The sequence below is a fragment of the Geotrypetes seraphini genome, chromosome 2 (genome assembly GCF_902459505.1).
Source record: "Geotrypetes seraphini chromosome 2, aGeoSer1.1, whole genome shotgun sequence".
NCBI classification, from domain to species: Eukaryota; Metazoa; Chordata; class Amphibia; order Gymnophiona; family Dermophiidae; genus Geotrypetes; species Geotrypetes seraphini.
Window position 1 is genome coordinate 494623443 of NC_047085.1, and position 23494 is coordinate 494646936.

The 23494-nt window shown below is 40.0% G+C and overlaps 1 protein-coding gene across 4 annotated transcripts in view; it reads right to left on the reverse strand.

Moving 5' to 3' along the window:
• Positions 1-23494, reverse strand: part of SMARCC1 (SWI/SNF related, matrix associated, actin dependent regulator of chromatin subfamily c member 1) — a 383361-nt gene that overhangs the window by 25277 nt on the left and 334590 nt on the right. For 3 of the 4 annotated variants that reach the window (XM_033931941.1, XM_033931940.1, XM_033931938.1), the window contains exon 27: positions 15885-16067. In XM_033931941.1, coding sequence (XP_033787832.1) covers positions 15885-16067 — 183 coding nt within the window. The remainder of the gene's footprint in view (positions 1-15884; positions 16068-23494) is intronic. The other variant, XM_033931939.1, reaches the window with a different exon arrangement.

Below are 23494 nucleotides of genomic sequence, written 5' to 3' on the forward strand. Positions count from 1 at the left end.
GATAGCGAACGTCACCCCAATTTTCAAAAAAGGATCGAGAGGGGAACCGGGCAACTATAGACCTGTTAGTCTTATGTCTGTCCCTGGCAAGATGGTTGAAGCACTGATCAAGGATAGCATAGTCCGGCACTTGGACGCATACGACTTGATGAAACCCAGTCAACATGGATTCAGGAAAGGGAAATCATGTTTGACTAATTTACTCCAATTTTTCGAGACCGTGAACGAGCAAATTGATAGTGGGAAGCCGGTGGACATAATATACTTGGACTTCCAGAAAGCGTTCGACAAAGTTCCACACGAAAGACTTCTCAGGAAACTACAAAGTCATGGCATAGAGGGGGATATACAAAGATGGATAGGCAAATGGCTGGAAAACCGAAAGCAGAGAGTGGGCATAAATGGGAAGTTCTCCGACTGGGAGAAAGTGACTAGTGGTGTACCCCAGGGCTCGGTACTTGGGCCGATCCTTTTTAATATTTATATCAATGACCTGGAGGAAGGAACATCCAGTGAGATCATCAAGTTTGCAGACGATACAAAACTATGCCGGGCAATCAGATCGCAGGAGGATCGAGAGAAACTCCAGAGCGACTTGTGTCGGTTAGAAACATGGGCGGAGAAATGGCAGATGAAGTTCAATGTGGAGAAATGCAAGGTAATGCATTTAGGCAATAAAAATAAGGAATACGAGTATACAATGTCAGGTGCAACTCTGGGGAAGAGTGAACAAGAAAAGGACCTGGGTGTACTGATAGATAGGACCCTGAAGCCGTCGGCACAATGCGCGGCAGCGGCAAAGAAGGCAAATAGAATGTTGGGCATGATAAAGAAAGGAATCTCGAGTAGATCAGAGAAAGTTATAATGCCGCTTTATAGGGCAATGGTCAGACCACACTTGGAATACTGTGTCCAACATTGGTCCCCCTACCTAAAGAAGGATATAAAGCTGCTGGAGAGGGTGCAGAGACGAGCAACAAAACTGGTGAAGGGTATGGAGAAACTGGAATACGAGGACAGACTTATAACACTAGGATTGTTCTCCCTTGAGAAAAGGAGACTGCGTGGGGATATGATCGAGACCTTCAAAATACTGAAAGGAATCGACAAAATAGAGCAGAGAAGATTATTTACATTGTCCAATTTGACACGGACTAGAGGACATGTAATGAAGCTGAGGGGGGACAGGTTCAGGACTAATGTCAGGAAGTTCTGCTTTACTCAGAGAGTGGTTGACACCTGGAATGCTCTCCCAGAGGAGATTATGACAGAATCGACCATCCTAGGCTTCAAGAGCAAACTAGATGCATATCTCCTTAAGAGAGGCATATAAGGATTTGATGGACTATAAATTACGCCAGGTGTACACCTGGCAGGGCCTCCGCGTGTGCGGATCGCCGGACTTGATGGACCGAAGGTCTGATCCGGAGAAGGCAGTTCTTATGTTCTTATGTTCTTAATCAAAAAAATGGTGATGGAATTGCGCCAACAGAGGCGTTTTACGATGACTAAAGCCACTGTAGACATGGTTAATGCCGGAAGTGGCTTTAGGGTTTATAAAGCGCCTCTGTAGCTGCGATTCATGTAAAAGGTAGGTGCCAGAAATTTACGTCTTGAAAACCCTGGCCTACATTTCCAGCGCCTACCTTTTCTGAAGCCAGAATTCTATAAATGATGCCGTTGCATGACTGACATAGGCTCCGACAATGATGTAGTTTATAGAATTCGGGCCTGTGTGTTCTTCAATTAGTTAGAAATTGCTCTTTTGTTTAGTTGTCTTTCAGTTAAACAACAGTACCTGATTAAAGGGATAAGTCAAAAAAGATTGGTGTCAATAGAGGGCGACTCCTCTAGCTGACATTTTCACTTTGGAAGCATAGCTAATAAAAAGTTAATTCAGACCTCAACTGCAACTTGTCCTGAAGAGGTGCTGAGTGAGGATCTGCTAAGGGGACAAAAAACTCCCTTGGATATCTTACCTGCTGGCATTCAAACTTGGGAAAAGGTAAAACTTGGGCTAGTAGGTTATTTCATTGTTCTCCTCTTTTACTTTTTAGTTCAGTACTCTGCTTTTTTCAGCAAAGTCAGTTTAAGCAATAGTGTAGCCGTTAGTCTCTCTGTTAGGGTTTTTAAGTGTTTCATCTAGATTAGTATTTTAGATTACATTTCACAGCATAAGGCAAGATCAGATCAGGGCACATATAACAATTGAGGAAAATCTTTTTTAGTGTTCGGGTAGGCATATGATTATGATACATGGTTTGGAGAGAAGATTGACCATCTTGACATTACAGGTTTTGGTATGAGTGTCACTTTCCTGGTTTGTAGGGTGATGGGTATGTAGAGAGCACGATCATCTATTGAAATGGGAGAGGTGGTTTGTGTCTTGTTTAGTTTCTGTTGGTCATACCCTTTTGTTTGTGTGTGTGTGGAGAATAAGATATTTTCTAAATAGATGTAGTCTGGTGTTTCACCATGAAGATTAAAAATATCAGTGTACATAGTTTAAAAATACACCGTGCTTTGAAGGAGAGCCAGTGTAGTTTGAGGTATAGGGGTGTCGGTTCATCATTTAGTTGCTGAGAAAATAAGTCTGGCGGCTACATTTTGAATGGTTTGTAGTTGTTTTTTTTAAATTTTCTTTGCACTATATAAAGTACACTGCAATAATCTAGTTGGGATAGTACCAGTAACTGAACCAAGATTTGAAAGCTTTCTTTGTTGAAACAAATGCCAAATTCATCTAAGTTTTTTTCAATGCTGTGAATATTTTCTTGGTTAATTTTGTTGGTAACTGTGTCTGAACAAAGATTTAAAAGCTTTCTTTGTTGAAACAAATGCCAAATTCATCTCAGTTTTTTTCAATGCTGTGTATATTTTCTTTTTTTTTTTTTTTATAATCTTTATTCATTTTCTTTTGTTACAACAAGTGTTTCATATAAACTTATTAGATACTTAAATATATACACTTGATATACATACTTATCATCTTCAAGTTTAACATTTTTTTAGAAAATTAATTTTATACAAGTTTTATAATATTATGCAGTAAATCTAGATTTATATAATTTCTTTTGAATGTAGTATTCCCCCTCCCTCCCTCCCTCCCATTCAATCAATAATATTTCAAAACAACTTTATTGTAAATTCATTCAACATTGATATAGTGTGTAAATCAGAAATAAAATCCCATCTCATTTCCCTCTAATCAATTTTTATCTTGGGAAAAGTTAATCATTCATTATAAAATTCTGTTAATGGTCTCCATATCTTTTGAAATTTATTAATATATCCTTTTTGTGTTGCTATGGTAAGTTCCATTTTATATATATGACAAACAGAATTCCACCAGAAAGTGTAATTTAATCTGTCATGATTTTTCCAATTCAATGTGATTTGTTGTACTGCTATTCCAGTTAAAATGTATAATAATTTGTTATTATTTGATGTTATTTGACTTTTTGTTCTCATTGTTGTTCCAAATAATATAGTATCATATGTCAAGGCTACTGGGTTTTCTAACATCCTATTAATTTGAGGCCAAATTGATTTCCAGAATGTTAAGATGAATGGACAAAAGAATAGAAGATGGTCTAATGTCCCAATTTCAATATGACAGTGCCAGCATCTATTAGATTTAGAGCTATCAATTCTATGTAAACGTGTAGGGGTCCATAAAGCTCTATGTAAAAGAAAAAACCAAGTTTGTCTCATAGATGCTGACAACGTACATTTTAACCTCCAAGACCAAAGTCGTGGCCATTGAGATGCACTAATTTGGTGCTTTATCTCAATGCTCCAAATGTCTCTAAGACCATTTTTTGGTTTTTTATTTATATATCCAGATATTAATTTATACCACTGTGCAGCTTCATGTCCTATTGAATTTATCTGGAAACACAAGAATTCCAAGCTGTGATAATTAGTAAGATTTTTCCATTCAGGGAACCCTTCTTGAATGGATTGCTTCAATTGCAACCATCTAAAATATTGTGTTTTATTAAGATCAAATTTATGTTGCAATTGTGAAAACTCCAGCATTTTACCATTTTTTATTATATCGTCTAGAATACGAATACCTGCTGTCATCCAGTTTTTCCAGATTATTTTGAAACCGCCTATTTTGATCTTGGGGTTTAACCAAATTGTTTGAGTTGTTGATTTACTAATTGGAATAGGAGTTAGATTACTTATATATCTTAAAGTTTTCCATGTATCCATGAATATTTTATGTTCTTTGTATAGCCTTGGCATTTTGATACTAACTACATGACTAAGACGTAATGGAAACATAAGTCTCCATTCTAGCCAAAACCATTCTGGGATATTTACATTGGGCTCTGGGAGGATCCAATACATACCTTGACGTAAAATATAGGCTTGATGATACCTATAGAAGTTGGGAAAGTTTACCCCTCCCTCCGCAATTGGTCTTTGTAGTGACACTAAAGCAACTCTGGGATTTTTCCCAAGCCAAATAAACTTTGTCAATATTTTATTTAATTTTTTATAAAAAGAATTTTGGAAGAAAATTGGTATCATTCCCATTTGGTAACAGACTACAGGTAATATCATCATTTTAACAGTTTGTATTCTTCCCCACCAAGATAAGTGTAAAGGGTTCCATTGCTCACACATCTCTGTTATTTTTTGTAATAAATTTTTTTCATTAATTTTCATTGTGTCATCTATATTTTTTGTAATCCAAATTCCAAGATATTTAATAGCATCCTCCTTCCAAACAAAAGAGAATGATTTAAATAAACCTTTTGTACAATGTATATTTAATGGAAGTACTTCTGATTTGTTCCAATTTATTTTATATCCTGAAAATTTTCCAAATTTTTCAATTAGTTCAAGTAAATGTGGAATGGTAGATTCTGGGTTCCTCAAATATAATAATAAATCATCAGCATAAGCTGATATTTTATATTCTTTATCTGAATAAGGTATACCTTGTATCTCCTTTACTTGTTGGATTGCTAATATTAAGGGTTCTAAAACTATATCAAACAGTAAAGGAGACAAAGGACAACCTTGTCTAACTCCTCTTTGTAGATTGAATTTTTCTGAAAACATATTATTAATGTATAATCTAGCAGAAGGGGAGCTATATAATGTTTGTATCATTTGTGAGAATCCAGGACCTATACCAAACCATTCCATTGCTTGATACATAAATGTCCATTCTATTCTATCAAAAGCCTTTTCTGCATCTAAAGATACAGCAAAAGAGGGCTCGTTCATTTTCTTTGTTAAGTATAACATATGGAATGCTAGTCTAGTGTTATGAGATGAATGTCTTTGAGCAACAAATCCTGTTTGAGACATACTTATAATATGTGGGAGAGCTTTAGCCAATCTTAACGCAAGGATTTTTGCTAATAATTTTCCATCTACATTTATTAAAGAGATTGGTCTATAGTTTGATACCAAAGTGGGATCTTTATTTGGCTTTGGCAAAACTATTGTTAATGATTCTGCCATAGTGCCATTTGTACAACCTTTATTAAGTTGATATTGAATAAGATTTAATAAATAGGGTAATAAAAAGTTTTGAAATGTTTTATAAAATTCAACTGTATAACCATCACCACCTGGAGCGGATCCAACTCTAAGGGATTTCAAAGCTGTTTCTAATTCTTTTAGTGATATTGGTTCTTCCATACTTCGTTTTATATGTTCAGGAACTTTTGGACCCTCTAATAAATTTAAGAATTCTAAACCTTCCTTTTCTTTATTTAAATAAGTCTCGGAAGAATAAAGAGATTTATAGAATTTTAGAAATTGTTTTAAGATTGGATCAATTTGTGTAAGTGTTTCACCATTTTCATCTTTTATAGCAATTATTTTTGTTTTCTTTTTTTTCACTTTTAGATAATTTGCCAGTATTCTTCCCGACTTATTTGAGTTTCCATAATACAGTGCCTGCTGTGCAAATAAATCTTTTCTTATCATTTTTGATGATATTTCATTGTATTTACATTTGAGTTTTAACAGTTCTTGTTGTATAGAATATTCCCATTTTTTTATTAGTTTTAATTCTAAATTTTTAATTTCTTTTTCTAAATTAGAGTATTGTTTTTTATTTTGTTTGTTAAGATAAGCCGAATAAGAAATGATTTGTCCTCTTATTGATGCTTTAAATGCATCCCATAATATTTCTCTAGAGATCTCATCTTTATCATTTACTTGAAAAAAATCTTTCATTTTTATTTGAAAATTTTCACAAAATATTGGATCAGCAAGCAATGTATTATCAAACTTCCATATTGGTCTATTTGTATTTTGATCTGTGATCTTAATTTCAATCCATACCCCACCATGATCAGATAAAATAATTGGATCAATGGCAGCTTTTGTTACTTGATGTGCTAGGTGTTTTGATATAAAAATATAATCTATTCTTGAAAAGGAATTGTGAACATGAGAACAGAATGAAAATTCCCGTCCATTAAAATGAAGTATTCGCCAAATATCTATTAAATCACAAGTTTGTATTAAATTATCTAATCCCATTGATTTCATATATCTACTTGGGTTTTTGTCCAATAGAGGATCCATAACAGCATTAAAATCCCCAGCTACTATTAGATTTGAAGTAGCCAGTGGCAATATCAGTTGTTGAAGAGTTTTAAAAAATTCATTTTGGTTCGAATTAGGGGCGTATATATTAATCAACGTCATGGTAGTATTTCCCAGATTCATTTCCACAATTATCCATCTTCCATTAATATCTGTTGCCTTTAATTTGAATGTAGCAGTACATTTTTTATTTACCAGAATAGCAACACCTGCTTTTTTCCTTGTAGCTGGTGAGAAAAAACAATGTTTGACCCAACCTCCTTGTAGTTTACTAGATTCAATATTTGAGAGGTGGGTCTCTTGTATAAAGCATAAATCCGCATTTTGCCTTTTTAAAAATAGTAGAGCTTTTTTCCTTTTTATCATATGATTTAGACCATTAACATTTAAGGATATTATTTTAAGATCCATTTATGTATTTTTGATATATTTTCCTTAAAATTATATGAATTGTTTTTCTTAATTTTTTCCCCCAGTATTTAAAATATTTTAGAATGTACACTTTTTCTTTTTTTTCCCATTTTCCATTATATTTTCCCATTCCCTTCCCTCCCTTCCCTCCCTTCCCTCCCCATTTTAGTATGACCACTTGGATACGCATTTTGAGGTTAGGTGTATATAACTCCTACAAGCTATTAAAATATATAAATTTATTTACTACTATTATTATTTATTTTATTTTATTTTATTTTATTTTTTTTTAATTATATTTCTCCATTTAGAGATGTTTTAATTTATTTTATTTCATTATAAATTCCCAATGTATAATTTTTTTTTTTTTTTTTTTTTTTTTTGTTTTGGTTTGTATTGTATAATAAATAATTGTTTTCTAACAGTAAGTTCTAAGTGGTTTCAAGAAATGTTTTCATTTTTAAATAATAATAAGTATAATTTATATTATTTCCCTTTTCTTTAAGGAAATTATTGCATATGACAACAATGTATACCACTAATTCAGTTATATATGAATTAATTCAAAATGATATATAGTTGTAATTGAAATATTATAACTTATATTTTTAAGGCTTAGGTATATGTTTGAAGGCAGTCACAAAGGATGAACAGATTTCTCCTCAGTCCAACCTTCAGGAGATTACCTTTAACTTTTTCCCTTCAAAATAGTCATTAGTTACATTTTAGAATATCAAATCAAAGAGTAGGAAACTATTATGTCCAGAAGAGCATTCCTTTTCTTTTCTTTTCAGAGCAAGCTGTGGCAATAACATCTCTGAGTGTCTGTTACTGTCTTGGTCGTCGTCACAAATCGTATCTTGGTTTTGTAAAAAGGGTTTAACAAACAAATGACATTCCGGTAATATCAGGAAATTATTCTCAGTTTTCACAATCCTCCTGTCTTATTTTGCGTCTCAAGTTTTTCTTGTCTATTGTTATTTCAGTCAATTTTCAATCTATATCCATTTCATTTCTTTGTCTTTGATCCAATCCTTCGTTTGTCTCATGTTCGTTCATATCTTATCTCTCATCAGCATGGCAAGATTGCATGTTGGATCCTTTTGACATAGAATCAATTTCGTTGTTTAGAATATTCCTGTAGTTTAAATCACAGTTCTATGTTCTTCTATTTCCTTTCAGTTGGATTTGAAAGATCTGTTTCTGTTTCTGTATCGAACTTTACATTTGTATTCCAATTTAATCTTTATGTTTTATTAATTTAAACATAATTATAAATATAAACACAAATATATTATTCGATAATAAGTTCTTGTTTAAGAGGACATTGGCTGTTCATATTGATCAAGGAAATCTTGAAGTTTTGTAGGATCTGAAAAATTTTGAGTCTTGTTAGCAATGGTAATTTTCATTACTGCTGGATACAGAAGGCCATATCTAGCCCCTAGAGCTCGCAGTTGGGGTCTCATGTCCAGGAATTGTTTTCTTCGTAGTGCAGTCTCTTTTGCAAAGTCAGGAACAATGTGGATTCTTGCATCCTGACATTTTAGGTTTTTGTTTTCCTTTGCTAGCTGGCAGATTTCTACTGCTTGTTGGTGTCTCAAAAGTTTAAATATTAAAGTTCTTGGTCTTGATTGAAGGTTTTTATTCTGTGTTGGTATTCTGTGCGCTCTTTCTATTTCTAATGCAGATTTGAATTTTAAAGGTAGTATTTTAGGTAGAAATTGTTCCAGGAATGTTATAGGGTCATTTTTTTCTACCCCTTCCGGAATTCCGATGATCCTTAAATTATTCCTTCTTTCTTATGTATTCTTGTATATTTTCTTGATTAATGTTTGTGTTTCTTGGGATATGTTGATGTCAAATAGAATCCCTAAGATTCTCAGTTCTGAATCCAGTTTTAGCGGGGTGTTACTGAGTGTCATTGTTGGTGATGCTGGGTAGGCTTATCAGAAAAAATTAGATATTTTCTTTATTTAGGGGACAACTTCCAGGGTGGCAACTGTTGAGCCCAAATGGAATTTTTCTTGTTACTACCTCCTCATCCTCACCAAGATCCCGAGTGGAGTCATGATGTCTCACCTTGTTTCTCCCCCTCCTCCCGAATCACCAGGGGTCGGTCTGACCTGGACACACACTTGGTGGTTGCAAAAGAACTACTCCCCTCCACCTCAGCCCACCACTTCATCGCAGCACTCAGAGGAATATTCTTACTCAAGGTTTCCACCTCTCTCAATTTTAACCAGGCCGCCTCGCCTGCAGATAAAAAAGATTTCCAGGCCATCCTTCAATCCTAGCAGGTTCCATCAAAGTAAATCACTGCTCTTCCTATATATCAAGTGCTTCAAGACCTCCAACTTGCCAATTGGCAAAAACCTCTATTTATTTCTACCATGTCTAGGTGCTTAGAACTAAAATAGAAGGTGCAGAAAGCCCTAGGTCATTATCTGCAGCAATTGCTACATCATTCAATGGTTTCAGAATCAGCTATTAAGAAGACTAAGATGACCAAGACCTAATTCAATGCCCCTCCTGGGAAGGACTGCAAAATCTTTGGGTCAGAAATCTACTAAGACTTTGTGCTATCTTCCAAAATCATAGCACACCAACATCAAATCCTCCGTTATCAACATTCAGTTCTATAGCAGCTTGAAGGTGCAGTTCCATTAATGGCAACAAATCTCTTCACTGCTCTTCATGAATCTATATACCATCTTATTAAACCTAACTATGATACCTATTTTATGATTTCCAGAACAGCAGCAGTAGCCATTGGGGCCCATTGCACAGTTTGGATCAAGGCCTCAGATCTCAGAGATAATCTACATGACTGTTTGGCAGATCCTCCCTGTCTAGGAGACAGCTTATTTGGTGCAAAGGTTAAAGATACAGTCTCACAAATAAAGTAGGATTCCACAGTGTGACAAAGATCCTGCTAGCCCTACAGTAGACAGAAGGAAAGAACATAAGAATAGCCTTTCTGGGTCAGACCAATGTTCCATCAAGCCCAGTAGCCCCGTTCTCACAGTGGCCAATTCAGGTCACTAGTACCTGGCCAAAACCCAAGGTGTAGCAATATTCCATGCTACCGATACTGGCCAAGTAGTGGCTTCCCCTGTGTCCTTCTCAATAACAGACTATAGAATTTTCCTTCAGGAACTTGTCCAAACCTTTTTTTAAATCAGCTAAGCTATCCGCTCTTACCACATCCTCTGGCAACGCGTTCCAGAGCTTAACTATTCTGAATGAAATTTTTTTTTCCTCCAACTGGTTTTAAAAGTATTTCCCTGTAACTTCATCGAGTGTCCCCCATTCTGCAATTTTTGACAAAGTGAAAAATCGATCCACTTGTACCCGTTCTACTCCACTCAGGATTTTGCAGACTTCAATCATATCTCCCCTCAACCGTCTCTTTTCAAAGTTGAAGAGCCCTAACCGTTTTAGTCTTTCCTCATACGAGAAGAGTTCCATCCTCTTTATCATTTTGGTTGCTCTGCTTTGAACCTTTTCTAGCGCCACTATATGTTTCTTGAAATAAAGAGACCAGAACTGAATGCAATACTCCAGATGAGGTTGCACCATGGAGCAATACAGGGGCATTATAACATTCTTAGTTTTGATAACCATCCCTTTTTAAATAATTCCTAGCATCCTATTTGCTTTTTTGGCCGCTGCCGCACATTGGGCGGAAGATTTCATCGTATTGCCTACGATGACACCCAGATCCTTTTCTTGGGTGCTAATCCCCAAGGTGGACCCTAGCATCCGATAACTGTGATTCAGGTTATTCTTTCCAATGTGCATCACTTTGCATTTGTCTACATTAAATTTCATCTACTATTTGGACCCCAGTCTTCCAATTTCCTAAGGTCCGCCTGCAATTTTTCACAATCCGCATCCATTTTAACAGTTTAGTGTCATCTGCAAATTTAATCACCTCACTCGTGGTTCCAATTTCCAGATCATTTATAAATAAGTTAAATAGCACCGGTCCTAGTACAGACCCCTGCGGCACTCCACTGTTTTTTCTTCTCCATTGAGAAAAATGACCATTTAACCCTACTCTCTGGTTTCTATCCGATAACCAATTCCTAATCCACAACTGAACTTTGACATCTATCCCATGACTCTTTAATTTTCTCAGGAGCCTCTCGTGAAGAACTTTATCAAAACCTTTATGAAAATCTAGATACACTAAATCAACCGGCTCACCTTTTATCCACATGTTTATTCACACCTTCAAAGAAGTCAAGCAAATTTATGAGGCAAGATCTCCCTCGGCTGAACCCATGCTGACTTCATCTCATTAAATCATGTTTATCTACGTGTTCCACAATTTTATTTTTTATAAATCGTTTTTATTATTTTACCAGGCACCTAAGTGAGGCTTACCGGTCTGTAATTTCCTGGATCTCCCCTGGAGCCCATTTTAAAAATCAGCGTAACATTGCCCACCTTCCAATCTTCAGGTACTACAGACTATTTTAGCGACAGGTTACAGATTACTAACAGCAGGTCAGCAATTTCATTTTTTAGTTCTTTTAATACCCTGGGATGTATACCATCCGGTCCTGGCTATTTATCACTTTTTAACTTGTCGATTTGGCTCAGTACATCTTCCAGATTCACCGAGATTTCTTTCAGTTCCTCTGCATGACCCCCCTTGAAAACCATTTTCAGTTCAGCTAGATCTCTTACATCTTCTTCTGTAAAGACCGAAGCAAAGAATTCATTCAGTCTTTCCACTATGGCCTTATCCTCCCTGAGCGCCCCTTTTGCTCCTTGATCATCTTCATCTGTCTGCTCATTTTGTCCCAGGGGATGGTAGTATAACCTAACCTTTATATTCCTTCCCTTCACACATGGAATTCTATCCATAAGGATTCCACACTGCTATTGATACCATGCAGAATGTTTATTTGATTTTATTCAATTCCCTCTTTAACATATAACACAACCCCCCCTCCAATTTGATCTACTCTATCCTTGTAATATAATTTGTACCCAGGTAACACAATGTCCCATTGATTGTCCTCCTTCCACCAGGTCTCTGAGATGCCTATTATATCTATCTCATCATTCAGTGCTATATACTCTAACTCTCCTATTTTATTTTTTAGGCTTCTAGCATTTGTATACAGACACTTCAAATTGTGTTTTTTCCTTGCAACTACAAGGCTGCTGAGAAAGGGAAAATTTGAGTCTTTTACTCTGCCTTCCTCTTAAACCCTCCTGGCTTTCTTTTACCATTATTGGAACCTCCCTACCGGGACTCCCTAAATATCCTGTTAAAATAGTATCCTCCAAGGATACCTTACACCTGTGTGCCCCAATAGAAACCCTGTTATTAGAGATGGGAAATTCCCAAAAGCCAGGGAAAATCCTGTAAGCAGCCTTAGCCAGGTGTCTGCACCTTTAAAAAATTTAAAGCTCAGTTTGATTGCAAGAGTGCAGGGCTCTTTAAGAATTACTCTGTCCCTGTTAGGAGAAGGCAGGGCTATGTGCTAAGAATGCCTTTTCTTGAACCTTCCTTGTCAGGAATGGGGAGGCACAGTTGGAACAGGAAGTGGCACTGAGGCTGGGAAGAAAGCCAGTTCTTCCTGCAGAGCATGGCTCTGAGAGGAGCAGTGCACCTGCAGAATCTATTGATTGGGATATGGAGGAACTAGTAGATTCTGAAACCAGCCCAGCTACAGAGAAATTGGGAGGAGATCTGCCTTATGTTTGAGTTTATCCAGGCAGCTTAAGTGGGGGTGTGGCATACCACCATCTGAACTGTGTTGAAAAGCAGCATTTTTGTTTTTGTGCTTGGAAGTTTGCCTCTTTAATTCTGTTCAGTTTTTCCATCAAGATTATTGCAGAGTTTGGAAGAGGAACAAAGCCTGTCATTTTGGGAGGGTGGCCAAACACTTGTGTGGAACAGGAAAACTTTCCAGCCTGCTTAGGAATCCTGGTTCTTCCTGAGCAGTGCATCAGCAAGAGCCAGAACTTGTGCCACACAGGGTATTGGAAATCATCTTACAAGGCAGGAGTGGATACCAGATTGGCCTGGGCCAAGGAGGTGCTATGAATATGATATGTGCTTGTCCCTGAGAACTTTCTGAAGCACTCTGGAGATTAGAGGGAATGGTGGGAAGGAATAAAGAAGATTGACCTTGAGTCTGTAGACAGTTGAGGTGTGCTACCCAGCCTTGTTTTGAAGCATTTGTTGTTATGGTAAGCAGAGGCGGTAGAGGCTGGAATGCGCAGCCATCCTGTAGGGTAGTGTAGTGAATCCACCAGAGGAGCAAAGCCTGAACTTTTGCAGGAAGGGGGATCATCTTTGCAAGTGAATGACATTGTTTATTCCGGTATAACTTGAGGTGCCACTGCAGGGGTTGCATGTAGAGTCTTGCATGGGGAATGAGGGAAATCGAGACTGCTGTGTGACCTAAGTCATAGAATAGTGCGAGCCAGTAGGGCAGAAGATCACCTTATCTGGTCTGCCAATCTGATGATGGCCTGATGTCTGTCTTGAGGAAGATAGGCTTTTGCAGAGACTGTGTCCAAATGCACCCCAATGAACATGAGGGAACGCACTGGAGTAAAAGTGGACTTCTTGAAGTTGATAATGAATCCTAGAGTTTGTAAAGTTAGGACAGTGGTTTGAATGGTTAACAGTAAGCGCTCTCTGGAGTGTGCTACTAAAAGTCAATTGTCCAGATAAGGAAACACCATATGGTGCTCTCTGCGCAGGTGTGCCTCTACTACAGCTAGGCACTTTGTGAAAACTTGTGGTGCTGATGGGTAGAACCTTGTATTGGAGATGCTTGTTGAGAAACTTGAAGTGAAGAAAGTGCCAGTGGGAAGGATGAATCAGGATATGAGTATATGTATCCTTGAGGTCTAGGGTGGATAACCAGTCGTGTTAATTTAGTAATGGAAGAACTGCTGGAAGAGAAATCATTCTGAACTTTTCCTTCTTGAGGCAGGCATTAAGTGGACTGAGGTTGAGAATTAAGCGGAGACCTTGCGACTTTTTTGGAATGAGGAAGAATTTGGAATAAAAATTCTTGTTTATTTGATCAGGAACTTCCTCGATGGCACTGCTTTGTAAAAGAAGGGATAACTCTGCTGCAAGCCGTGGAGGGTAGAATGTGGGGAAGGAAATTGAGGAAATATCTGCGAGACTATGTTAAGAGCCCATTGGGTCTGTTGAGAAGGCCTAACAAGCTGAAAAGAAATGGGTTAGTCGTCCTCCCACTAGCAAACAGTCAAAAACTAGGGATAGGCTTAAGGGGTGGCAGTTGAGATGTCGAGGATTGCTTACGGTTCTTTGGATGCTGTTTTTGGGTGTAAGGAGAAGACTGCAGCCTTTGGAGATTGGATCTATTGTAAGGAGTGAATCTTCGATGAGGATAATACTGTTGAAAAAATTGTTGATGGTATTCTCTACAATAAGAGAAGGTAGAGGAAGAGTGACGATACTGCTGAGGCTGATCTGAAGGATTTGCTGAAAGTTCCCTACTAGTTGAAGAATCTTCTTTAAGCTGTGAAACTGTCGCTTGAACCTTTTCACCAAAGCGACTGTCACCCAAACAGGGGGGTATTTGGTAGTCAATCGTGGAGATCCTCCTTAAGATCCGATGCCTGAAGCCATATTAGTTTAGTGGCTACTGCCACTGCTGCCATTCAAGACATCATATCATAGGCATCATAGTTGGCACTTGGTCATGACCTTCAGCAACTCCCATACCACTCAATGGTATCGGAGTCTACTATTAAAAGGGTTAAGACAACAAAATCTCCCTGCACTGCACCCCTAGGGAAAGATTATCATTTGATTGATTCTATGGGGCGCAAGGTCTGTCAAGGTTTTATGCTGTCCTCCAAGATCATAGTTCACCAGCTTCAAATCCTGCATTTTCAGCATTCTGTTCTTCAACAACTTGACATTGCTTCTCTGGAAGCAATAGTGGATCTTCACATTGCATTGCAAGAATCCACTTACCATTTAATTAAAACCAACTATGATGCCTATGATATGATGTCTTGAATGGCAGCAGTGGCAGTAGCCATTAAACAAACAATATGGCTTCAGGCATCAGATCTTAAGGAGGACCTCCACGATTGACTACCAAATACCCCTTGTTTGGTTGACAGTCGCTTTGGTGAAAAGGTTCAAGCGACAGTTTCACAGCTTAAAGAAGATTCTTCAACTAGTAGGGAACTTTCAGCAAATCCTTCAGATCAGCCTCAGCAGTATCGTCACTCTTCCTCTACCTTCTCTTATTGTAGAGAATACCATCAACAATTTTTTCAACAGTTTTATCCTCATCGAAGATTCACTCCTTACAATAGATCCAATCTCCAAAGGCTGCAGTCTTTATTTATTTATTTAAATTTATTTCCCACCCTCCCAGAAAGCTCAGGGCAGGTAACAGTACTATTTATTTTTCCACATGCCAAGTTTCATTTAATTCGGTTAAATTTTCTATGTTACAGAAGCTGGAATTTCTTTTCTCATAGAAATGCAAAGGGTCATTTTATTTTGGGAAGGGGGTGGGTAGGTTATCTCTGGAATCCCTAGTTCAATTTGGCCCATTTCAAACATTCTGATTGTTTACCTGTTTTCCCTAATACCAAATTTCATCACATTCTGTTAAATTTTTCAGAGTTATTTTGCCTTCAGATAGACACAATCCCTTTTGATATAATTTTTTCCAGCTTCCACTAGCTGGAAATAATAAAAAGGGAAACATTTCTTTGCATGATAACTCTTTGGTCTGATAGCCATAAAAAAATGATAGGTAAAAAGAACTGTTAAATTTTACCACAAATCTATAAAAGTACCGAAGAACAATTCAATGCTATTTTCTCCCAAGAGGGCAGTCTAAAGAGATACTTACACATGCCATTTGGTGCCAAAGGTGCACGTGGTCCAACTATGTTTCCAGACAATGGTGGCAGACTGGATGCAGGTGGAGGGTGAGGACCACCGGTTGAGTGCACATTGGATGAGATGTTTGACATTATGCGGCCTGGCATGGGTTGACCAGATATCATTGTACCTGTACCTGGCATCTGACCTGCTGAGATAAATAAAACATATTTTAAATAAATGAAAAAGCCTTTCCTTTATTTAAAATTTATTTGACAGCCTGCTGATCTGCTCAATATATCTGAGAATATTGCAAGCTGCACAACATATGTAATAAATATTACAAGCGAGGAAAGCATGGCTCATGGAATTCTTTCCAAACCTTTGGCATGTAAATGAGCACATATGTAGGGGGAAAGGGGTGGTGGTTGGTTGATTGGTATATGTGTATATGTATGAGTATCTAATATAATAAAACCCTAAGCGCGCATGCGCACTCTTACCTGCGTGTTCCGTTTTTTGAGAATTGTAGGGCCCCGCCGGCAAGAGTGCGCATGCGCGCTTCTAATTCCTCCCTCCCTCCCTGTAAGTTTGCCGCCCCCTCCCCACCGTGCACCCTTTCCCAGCGCACATGAACCCCCATTGACCCTCCCACCGCGAGACGCACAAACCTTCCAGCTCCAGCAGCAGCTGCATCACACTAAAGACGCTGCTTCGCGGCCTTCCCATGCTCTGATTTCCTCTGCTGGCATTTCTGATGATGTCATCAGAGACGTGGCAGAGGAAATCAGAGCATGGGAAGGCCGCGAAGCAGCATCTTTAGTGTGATGCAGCCGCTGCTGCAGCCGGAAGGTTTGTGCGTCTCGCGGTGGGAGGGTCAGTGGGGTCGGCTGCACGGCGGCGATAGTGGCGGGGGGGGGGAGGGGAGAGGGTTCTACTGCATAGGGGGATGGCTGGCAGAAAGATTGGCTTTGGAGGGTGCGGGGGGACAAAGTATGGAAGGCAGTGAGGGGGAGCAGGGAAGAGGGACCGGGGAGCAAGGAAGAGGTGCTGCTGGTGGGGTGGGGGGGGGGGAAGAGAGAGTTCTACTGCACAGGGGGATGGCAGGCAGGCAGGCTTCGGAGGGTGTGGTGGGACAAAGTCTGGAAGGCAGTGAGGGGAGCAGGGAAGAGGTGCTGCTGGACCAGGGGAGCAAGGAAGGACAGGGGAGCAGGGAAGAGGTGCTGATGGACAGGGGGAGCAGGGAAGAGGGGCAGGGGAAGTACGGAAGAGGTGCTGCTTGACCGGGGGAGCAGGGAAGAGGGACAGGGGGAGCATGGAAGAGGTGCTGCTGCATAGAGAAGTGGGTTGGGGGAGGGAAATGCTGCTGCTGCTGCACAGGAAAATGGAGGGGGAGGGTATGCTTGTGCTGCTACTGCACAGGGAAGTGAAGTGGGGAGGGAAATGCTGCTGGTGAGAAAAGGGGGCTAGGGCTGAAAGGGAAAAGATGGGAGAAGGGGGCTGGGGGGGGTAAAAATGGGTTTGGAGCTGGGGCTGAAAATAGGGGACATGTGAGGGAAGGAGGCTTTACTAGCATCCGTTAATATAATGGGCTTAAACACTAGTGGATAATAAAACTGAAGTAGTCCTTGATAAATCAACAGTAGTCTTTATTACCACGTAGAAAGTCCCAGGGATTAAAAACTGATACCCAAGGATTTTCTATGTAGTAAGAAACACTACTGTTGATTTATCAAGGTCTCCAAAAAACACCAAAAAAGGAGTCCAAATCACTTTTATCAGACACAGTAAATTTTTAGAGCAAACAAATGGGATAATCTGAAACAGGTGCACTGATTATATCAAAAAGTGCAGAAAAAAAGCCTCAGATATAACTGCACCCTCCCATTACCAAAGTAATATAAGGCAGGGGCAAAAACTACCATCATGCGTCAGAAAAAAACCCTCCACAAAACAGTGTAACCAGTCACAGCGCTCGAATGAGAAGAGGCTGATATAACGGTCAAGTTCTTTATATTTTTTTCCCTGGTTTTTGGTTAATTCCTGCTTGAGAGGAGGGTATATATCTGTGACTGGTTACACTGTTTTTAATGGAGTTTTATTCTGACACATGATGGTAGTTTTTGCCCCTGCACTTTGGTAATAGGAGGGTGCAGTTATATCTGAGTCTTCTTTCTCCTGTGAGGAAATCTGTGGGACCATTAGATGATCAAGGAGCGAAAGGGGCACTCAGGGAGGATAAGGCCATAGCAGAAAGACTGAATGAATTCTTTGCTTCGGTCTTTATGGAAGAAGATGTAAGAGATCTACCTGAACTGGAAATGGTTTTCAAGGGTGATGATGCGGAGGAACTGAAAGAAATCTCTGTGAATCTGGAAGATGTACTGAGCCAAATCGACAAGTTAAATAGTGATAAATCTCCAGGACTGATGGTTTACATTCCAGGGTATTAAAAGAACTTGCTGACCTGCTGTTAGTGATCTGTAACCTGTCGCTAAAATTGTCTTTAGTACCCAAAGATTGGAGGGTGGCCAATGTTATGCTGATTTTTTAAAAGGGTTCAAGGGGAGATTTGGAAAATTATAGACTGGTAAACCTCACTTCGGTGTCTGGCAAAATGGTAGAAACAATTATTTAATATAATAAAACCCTAAGCCGCGCATGCGCACTCTTACCTGCGTGCTCCAGTTTTCCGTGAGCTGTAGGGCCCCAGCAGGCAACAGTGCGCATGCGCACTTAGGATTCTGTTTCCTTGTAAGAACACTCGCGCACCAGAAGGTGATGTTTTCAGGTGATGTTTTTTATAAATAAATTGCTTAGGAACATCTTTTCTAAAGTTCTTTGTGCTCCCTGTTCCCGTAATGTCTTTTCGGATTGTATTTTTAAGTTCAAAGACGCAGCGGTGGCTCCTTTCACGATCCCCGCCTGTGTCGGACTTCTGACGCAGGTGGGGATAATGAGAGGAGCCGCCGCCGCGCCTTTCAACTAAAAAATACACTACCGAAGCTTCAGGGAAATGGAAGGGGAGGAAATTCTGCTTCGGCTTCTGCACAGGGAAGTGGGGGAGAGGGGGAAAAATGCTGATGCACAGGGAAATGGAGGGGGAGGGAATTCTGCTTTGGCTTCTGCACAGGGAAGTGGGGGGAAGGGAATGCTGCGGATGCTGCACAGGGAAGTGGGGGTGGAGGGAAAAAAATGCTGCTGCACAGGTAAATGGAGGGGAGGGAATGCTGCTTCGGCTTTTGCACAGGGAAGTGGGGGGGGGAAGGAAAAAATGCTGCTGCACAAGGAAATGGAGGGGGAGGGAATTCTGCTTTGCCTTCTGCACAGGGAAGTGGGGGGAAGGAAAAAAAATGCTGCTGCACAGGGAAATGGAGGGGGAGGGAATGCTGCGGCTGCTGCACAGGGAAGTGGGGGTGGAGGGAAAAAAATGCTGCTGCACAGGTAAATGGAGGGGAGGGAATGCTGCTTCGGCTTTTGCACAGGGAAGTGGGGGGGGGAAGGAAAAAATGCTGCTGCACAAGGAAATGGAGGGGGAGGGAATTCTGCTTTGCCTTCTGCACAGGGAAGTGGGGGGAAGGAAAAAAAATGCTGCTGCACAGGGAAATGGAGGAAGAGGGAATGCTGCAGCTGCTGCACAGGGAAGGAGGGAAGGAGATAGGAAGAAAGACACAGGGGTAGGGAGAGAGACAGAAAGACAGACAGATAAAGGGGGCCAGGGAGTGAGACAGACAGAAAGAAAGACAGCGGGAGTGAAAGAGACAGAAAGAAAAAGACAGGGGTAGGGAGACAGACAGAAAGAAAGACCAACATTTTCTAGCACCCGTTAGCGGCCCGGGAAGAGAAGCACTGACCAAAAAGACTCCTTTGCCGGGTCCCCACTCACTCCGTAAGTTTTTTTTTGCATTCTGACCCTCCCATCCCTTCCCAGCGTCTGACTGGCTCAATTAGTCCTTTGCTGCACCCCTTCTCTTCCCGTGTCCCGACTACAAACCTGGGGCCTTCTACTGCCCTGATTTGCTCTGCCACATCTCTGATGATGTCATCAGGGACGTGCCAGAGTAAATCAGGGCAGTAGAAGGTCCCGAAGCAGCGTGTATAGAGTGCTGCAGACGCTGCTGGAATCGGCAGGTTTATCGGGACCGCAGGAAGGGAAGGGGGGGTAAGGGACTAAGGGAGCCGGCCAGAAGGGAAAGGGGGGGTAGGGGAAACACTGCTGCTGCACAGGAAAGTGGTGTGGGGGGGAGGGAAATGGAGGGGGAAGGAATGCTGCTGCGAAATGGAGGGGGAGGGAAAGCTGTTGTGGCTGCTGCACAGGGAAGTGGGGGAGAGAAATGCTACTGCATAGGAGGCAGGGAGAGAGACAGATAGATAGAAAGAAAGACAGACAGCAGGAAGAAGGGAAACAGAAAGAAAAGAAGAAAGACACAGGGGCAGGGAGAGACACAGAAAGACAGACAGCAGGATGGAGAGAGAGACAGAAATAAAGACAGAGAGACATACATTCTAGCATACATACATTCTAGACAAGCATGATTTAATGAGACAGTCAGCATGGGTTCAGCAAAGGGAGATCTTGCCTCTTAAATTTGCTTGACTTCTTTGAAGGTGTGAATAAACATGTGGATAAGGGTGAGCCAGGTGATATAGTGTATTAGAGAATGACAAGGGGACCGATTACCGCAGTAAATCCACAGTAATGGGGACATTTGCAACTGGTTTACCACAGGAATGGGGACAAGACCTTTCACCGCCCTGTGGAAGCAGTGAAAAGTCTTGCTCCTGTGGTAAAAAAATTGCGCCCATGTCAGACTTGGCATCTCCTCCCCAGCTCTTCTTGGGCCTATTTTACCTTCAGGAGCCAATCATGCCACAATGAAGACAGAAGAAACCCAAAACCAAAGCCTGAGACCAATGTGATTTGAAGAATAAAATTACCAGAAGGTAGAAAAAAAATTTATTTTATATTTTGTGATTAGAATATTTCAGATTTGAAATATGTCTAATATCAGCTCTAGCAGGATACATAACTGGGAACCGCAAAGCCCAGGCTGTGCTTCTTTAGCTTCCAGCTGGCTTAGGGCTCTCTCTCTGACAAGGGGGCAGTTGCTCTTCCCTAACCCTATTCCTGCCATGTGTGCCTGAAGTATTCTGTTAGCTTGATCTTTCTATGTAGCATTCTGTAGTAATTTGGTTTGTTCAGTTTTCACAATAGTGGAGGGGATATCTGTGAAAGGGAGGAGAGACAGGAGTTTTGTTGATCCTTGCTCTGTACTTATTTGTGTTTATAAAATGACAATTGTACAGAATAGTCTCTTTTTATACTTTAATAAAATAAGTTCAATATAAAACCATAACTATTCAAGGTTTGTACAGGTGGGATCTGACAGTTTGCAGGGTGGGGATGGGGATGGAGCTTGCGGGGCAGGGACGGGGGACTGAGCTCGTGGGGACGGGGCAGGGACTGAGCTCATGGGGACGGGGCAGGGACTGAGCTCATGGGGACGGGGGATGAGCTCACAGGGATCGGGGCGGGAATGGTGATAAATTTTTTCCGTGTGTCATTCTCTATAGTGTATATAGATTTTCAGAAACCTTTTGATAAAAGTTCCTCACGAGAGGCTCCTGAGAAAATTAAAGTGTCATGGGATAGGTGGCAAAGTTCAGTTGTGGATTAGGAATTGGTTATCGGATAGAAACAGAAGTAGGATTAAATGGTGATTTTTCTCAATGGAGGAGAGTAAACAGTGGAGTGCCGCAGGGGTCTGTACTGGGACTGGTGCTATTTAACTTATTTATAAATGATCTAGAAATTGGAACCACGAGTGAGGTTTTTAAATTTGCAGATGACACTAAACTGTTCAAAGTTGTTAAAATACATGCGGATTGTGAAAAATTGCAGGCGGACCTTAGGAAATTGGAAGACTGGGCATCCAAATGGCAGATGAAATTTTAATGTGGACAAATGCAAAGTGATGCACATTGGGAAGAATAACCTGAATCACAGTTACCGAATGCTAGGGTCCATCTTAGGGATTAGCGCCCAAGAAAAGGATCTGGGTGTTATCGTTAGCAATACGATGACATCTTCCGCCCAATGTGCAGCAGCGATCAAAAAAGCAAAAAGGATGCTAGGAATTATTTAAAAAAGGGATGATTAACAAGACTAAGAATGTTATAATGCCCCTGTATCGCTCCATTGTGCAACCTCATCTGGAGTATTGCATTCAATTCTGGTCTCCTTATCTCAAGAAAGATATAGTGGCGCTAGAAAAGGTTCAAAGAAGAGCAACCAAGATGGTAAAGGAAAGACTCTCGTATAAGGAAAGACTAAAACGATTAGGGCTCTTCAGCTTGGAAAAAAGAGACGGTTGAGGGGAGATATGATTGAAGTCTACAAAATCCTGAGTGGAGTACAACGGGTACAGGTGAATCGATTTTTCACTCCGTCAAAAATTACAAAGATTAGAGAACACTCGATGAAGTTACAGGGAAATACTTTTAAAACCGATAGGAGGAAATTTTTTTCCACTCAGAGAATAGTTGAGCTCTGGAAAGGGGATAGATTCCGTACAAACATAAGGAAGTTCTTCTTCACCCAGAGAGTGGTGGAGAGCTGGAACGTTCTTCTGGAGTCTGTCATAGGGGAAAACACCCTCCAGGGATTCAAGGCAAAGCTAGATAAGTTCCTGCTGAACACGGACGTAAGCAGGTAGGGCTAGTCTCAGTTGGGCGCTGGTCTTATGGAACACGTTGCCAGAGGATGTGGTAAGAGCAAATGGTGTAGCTGGTTTTAAGGAGGGTATGGACAAGTTCCTGGAGGAAAAGTCCATAGTCTGTTATTGAGAAAGACACGGGGAAGCCACTGCTTGCCCTGTATCGGTCAAATAAATACAAATGGGGACAATCAACTCAATATATCAAAGAATTGAGTGGTTAAAGAAAGTATATCAAATCCAATAGAATAATCACTCTTAAGCAATTCAAAATGAGCTGTTTCAAACATACATCAACTGCTGATGGAACAGGGGAAAACCCCTCACCACATGTTCAAAAAGATTTTTAGTTGATGATCAAGTTTTTGAATATTTGACATGAGATGCCACACAGGCTATAAGGTATACTCTATGCACTCACAGTTTTGAAAATTAAATAGCAAACTTATCTTTCAGCTCGCGGGTTCCGACATGACACATTTTGTTTCTGCTTCAGGGAACTAACAGTGCATTTCAAAAAAGATTTTTAAATTTGGGCGATGTAGTCTCTGAAATATACAATTAAATGAATACTTTATTCAAAATAAAATTTTAACTTATAACTACTTAAAAATAATCATGGATGTTGGAAAAAGACTCACCAAAAAGATTATCAAACATCTTGCATAGTAGCCAGAGAACTGGCTTCCTCCTATCGTTACAACGGCTACAAGAACGCTGTGAAACTATTTTAAAAGCCTTGGACGTAAGTGCGTCTTCAGTGTAGAAAACTAAACGAAGTGACATCATTAAATTACATGACCAATTACGTGGTTACGTCCAAGGCTTTTAAAATAGTTTCACAGCATTCTTATAGCTGTTGAAAAGATAGGAGGAAGTCAATTCTCTGGCTACTATGCAAGATGTTTGATAATCTTTTTGG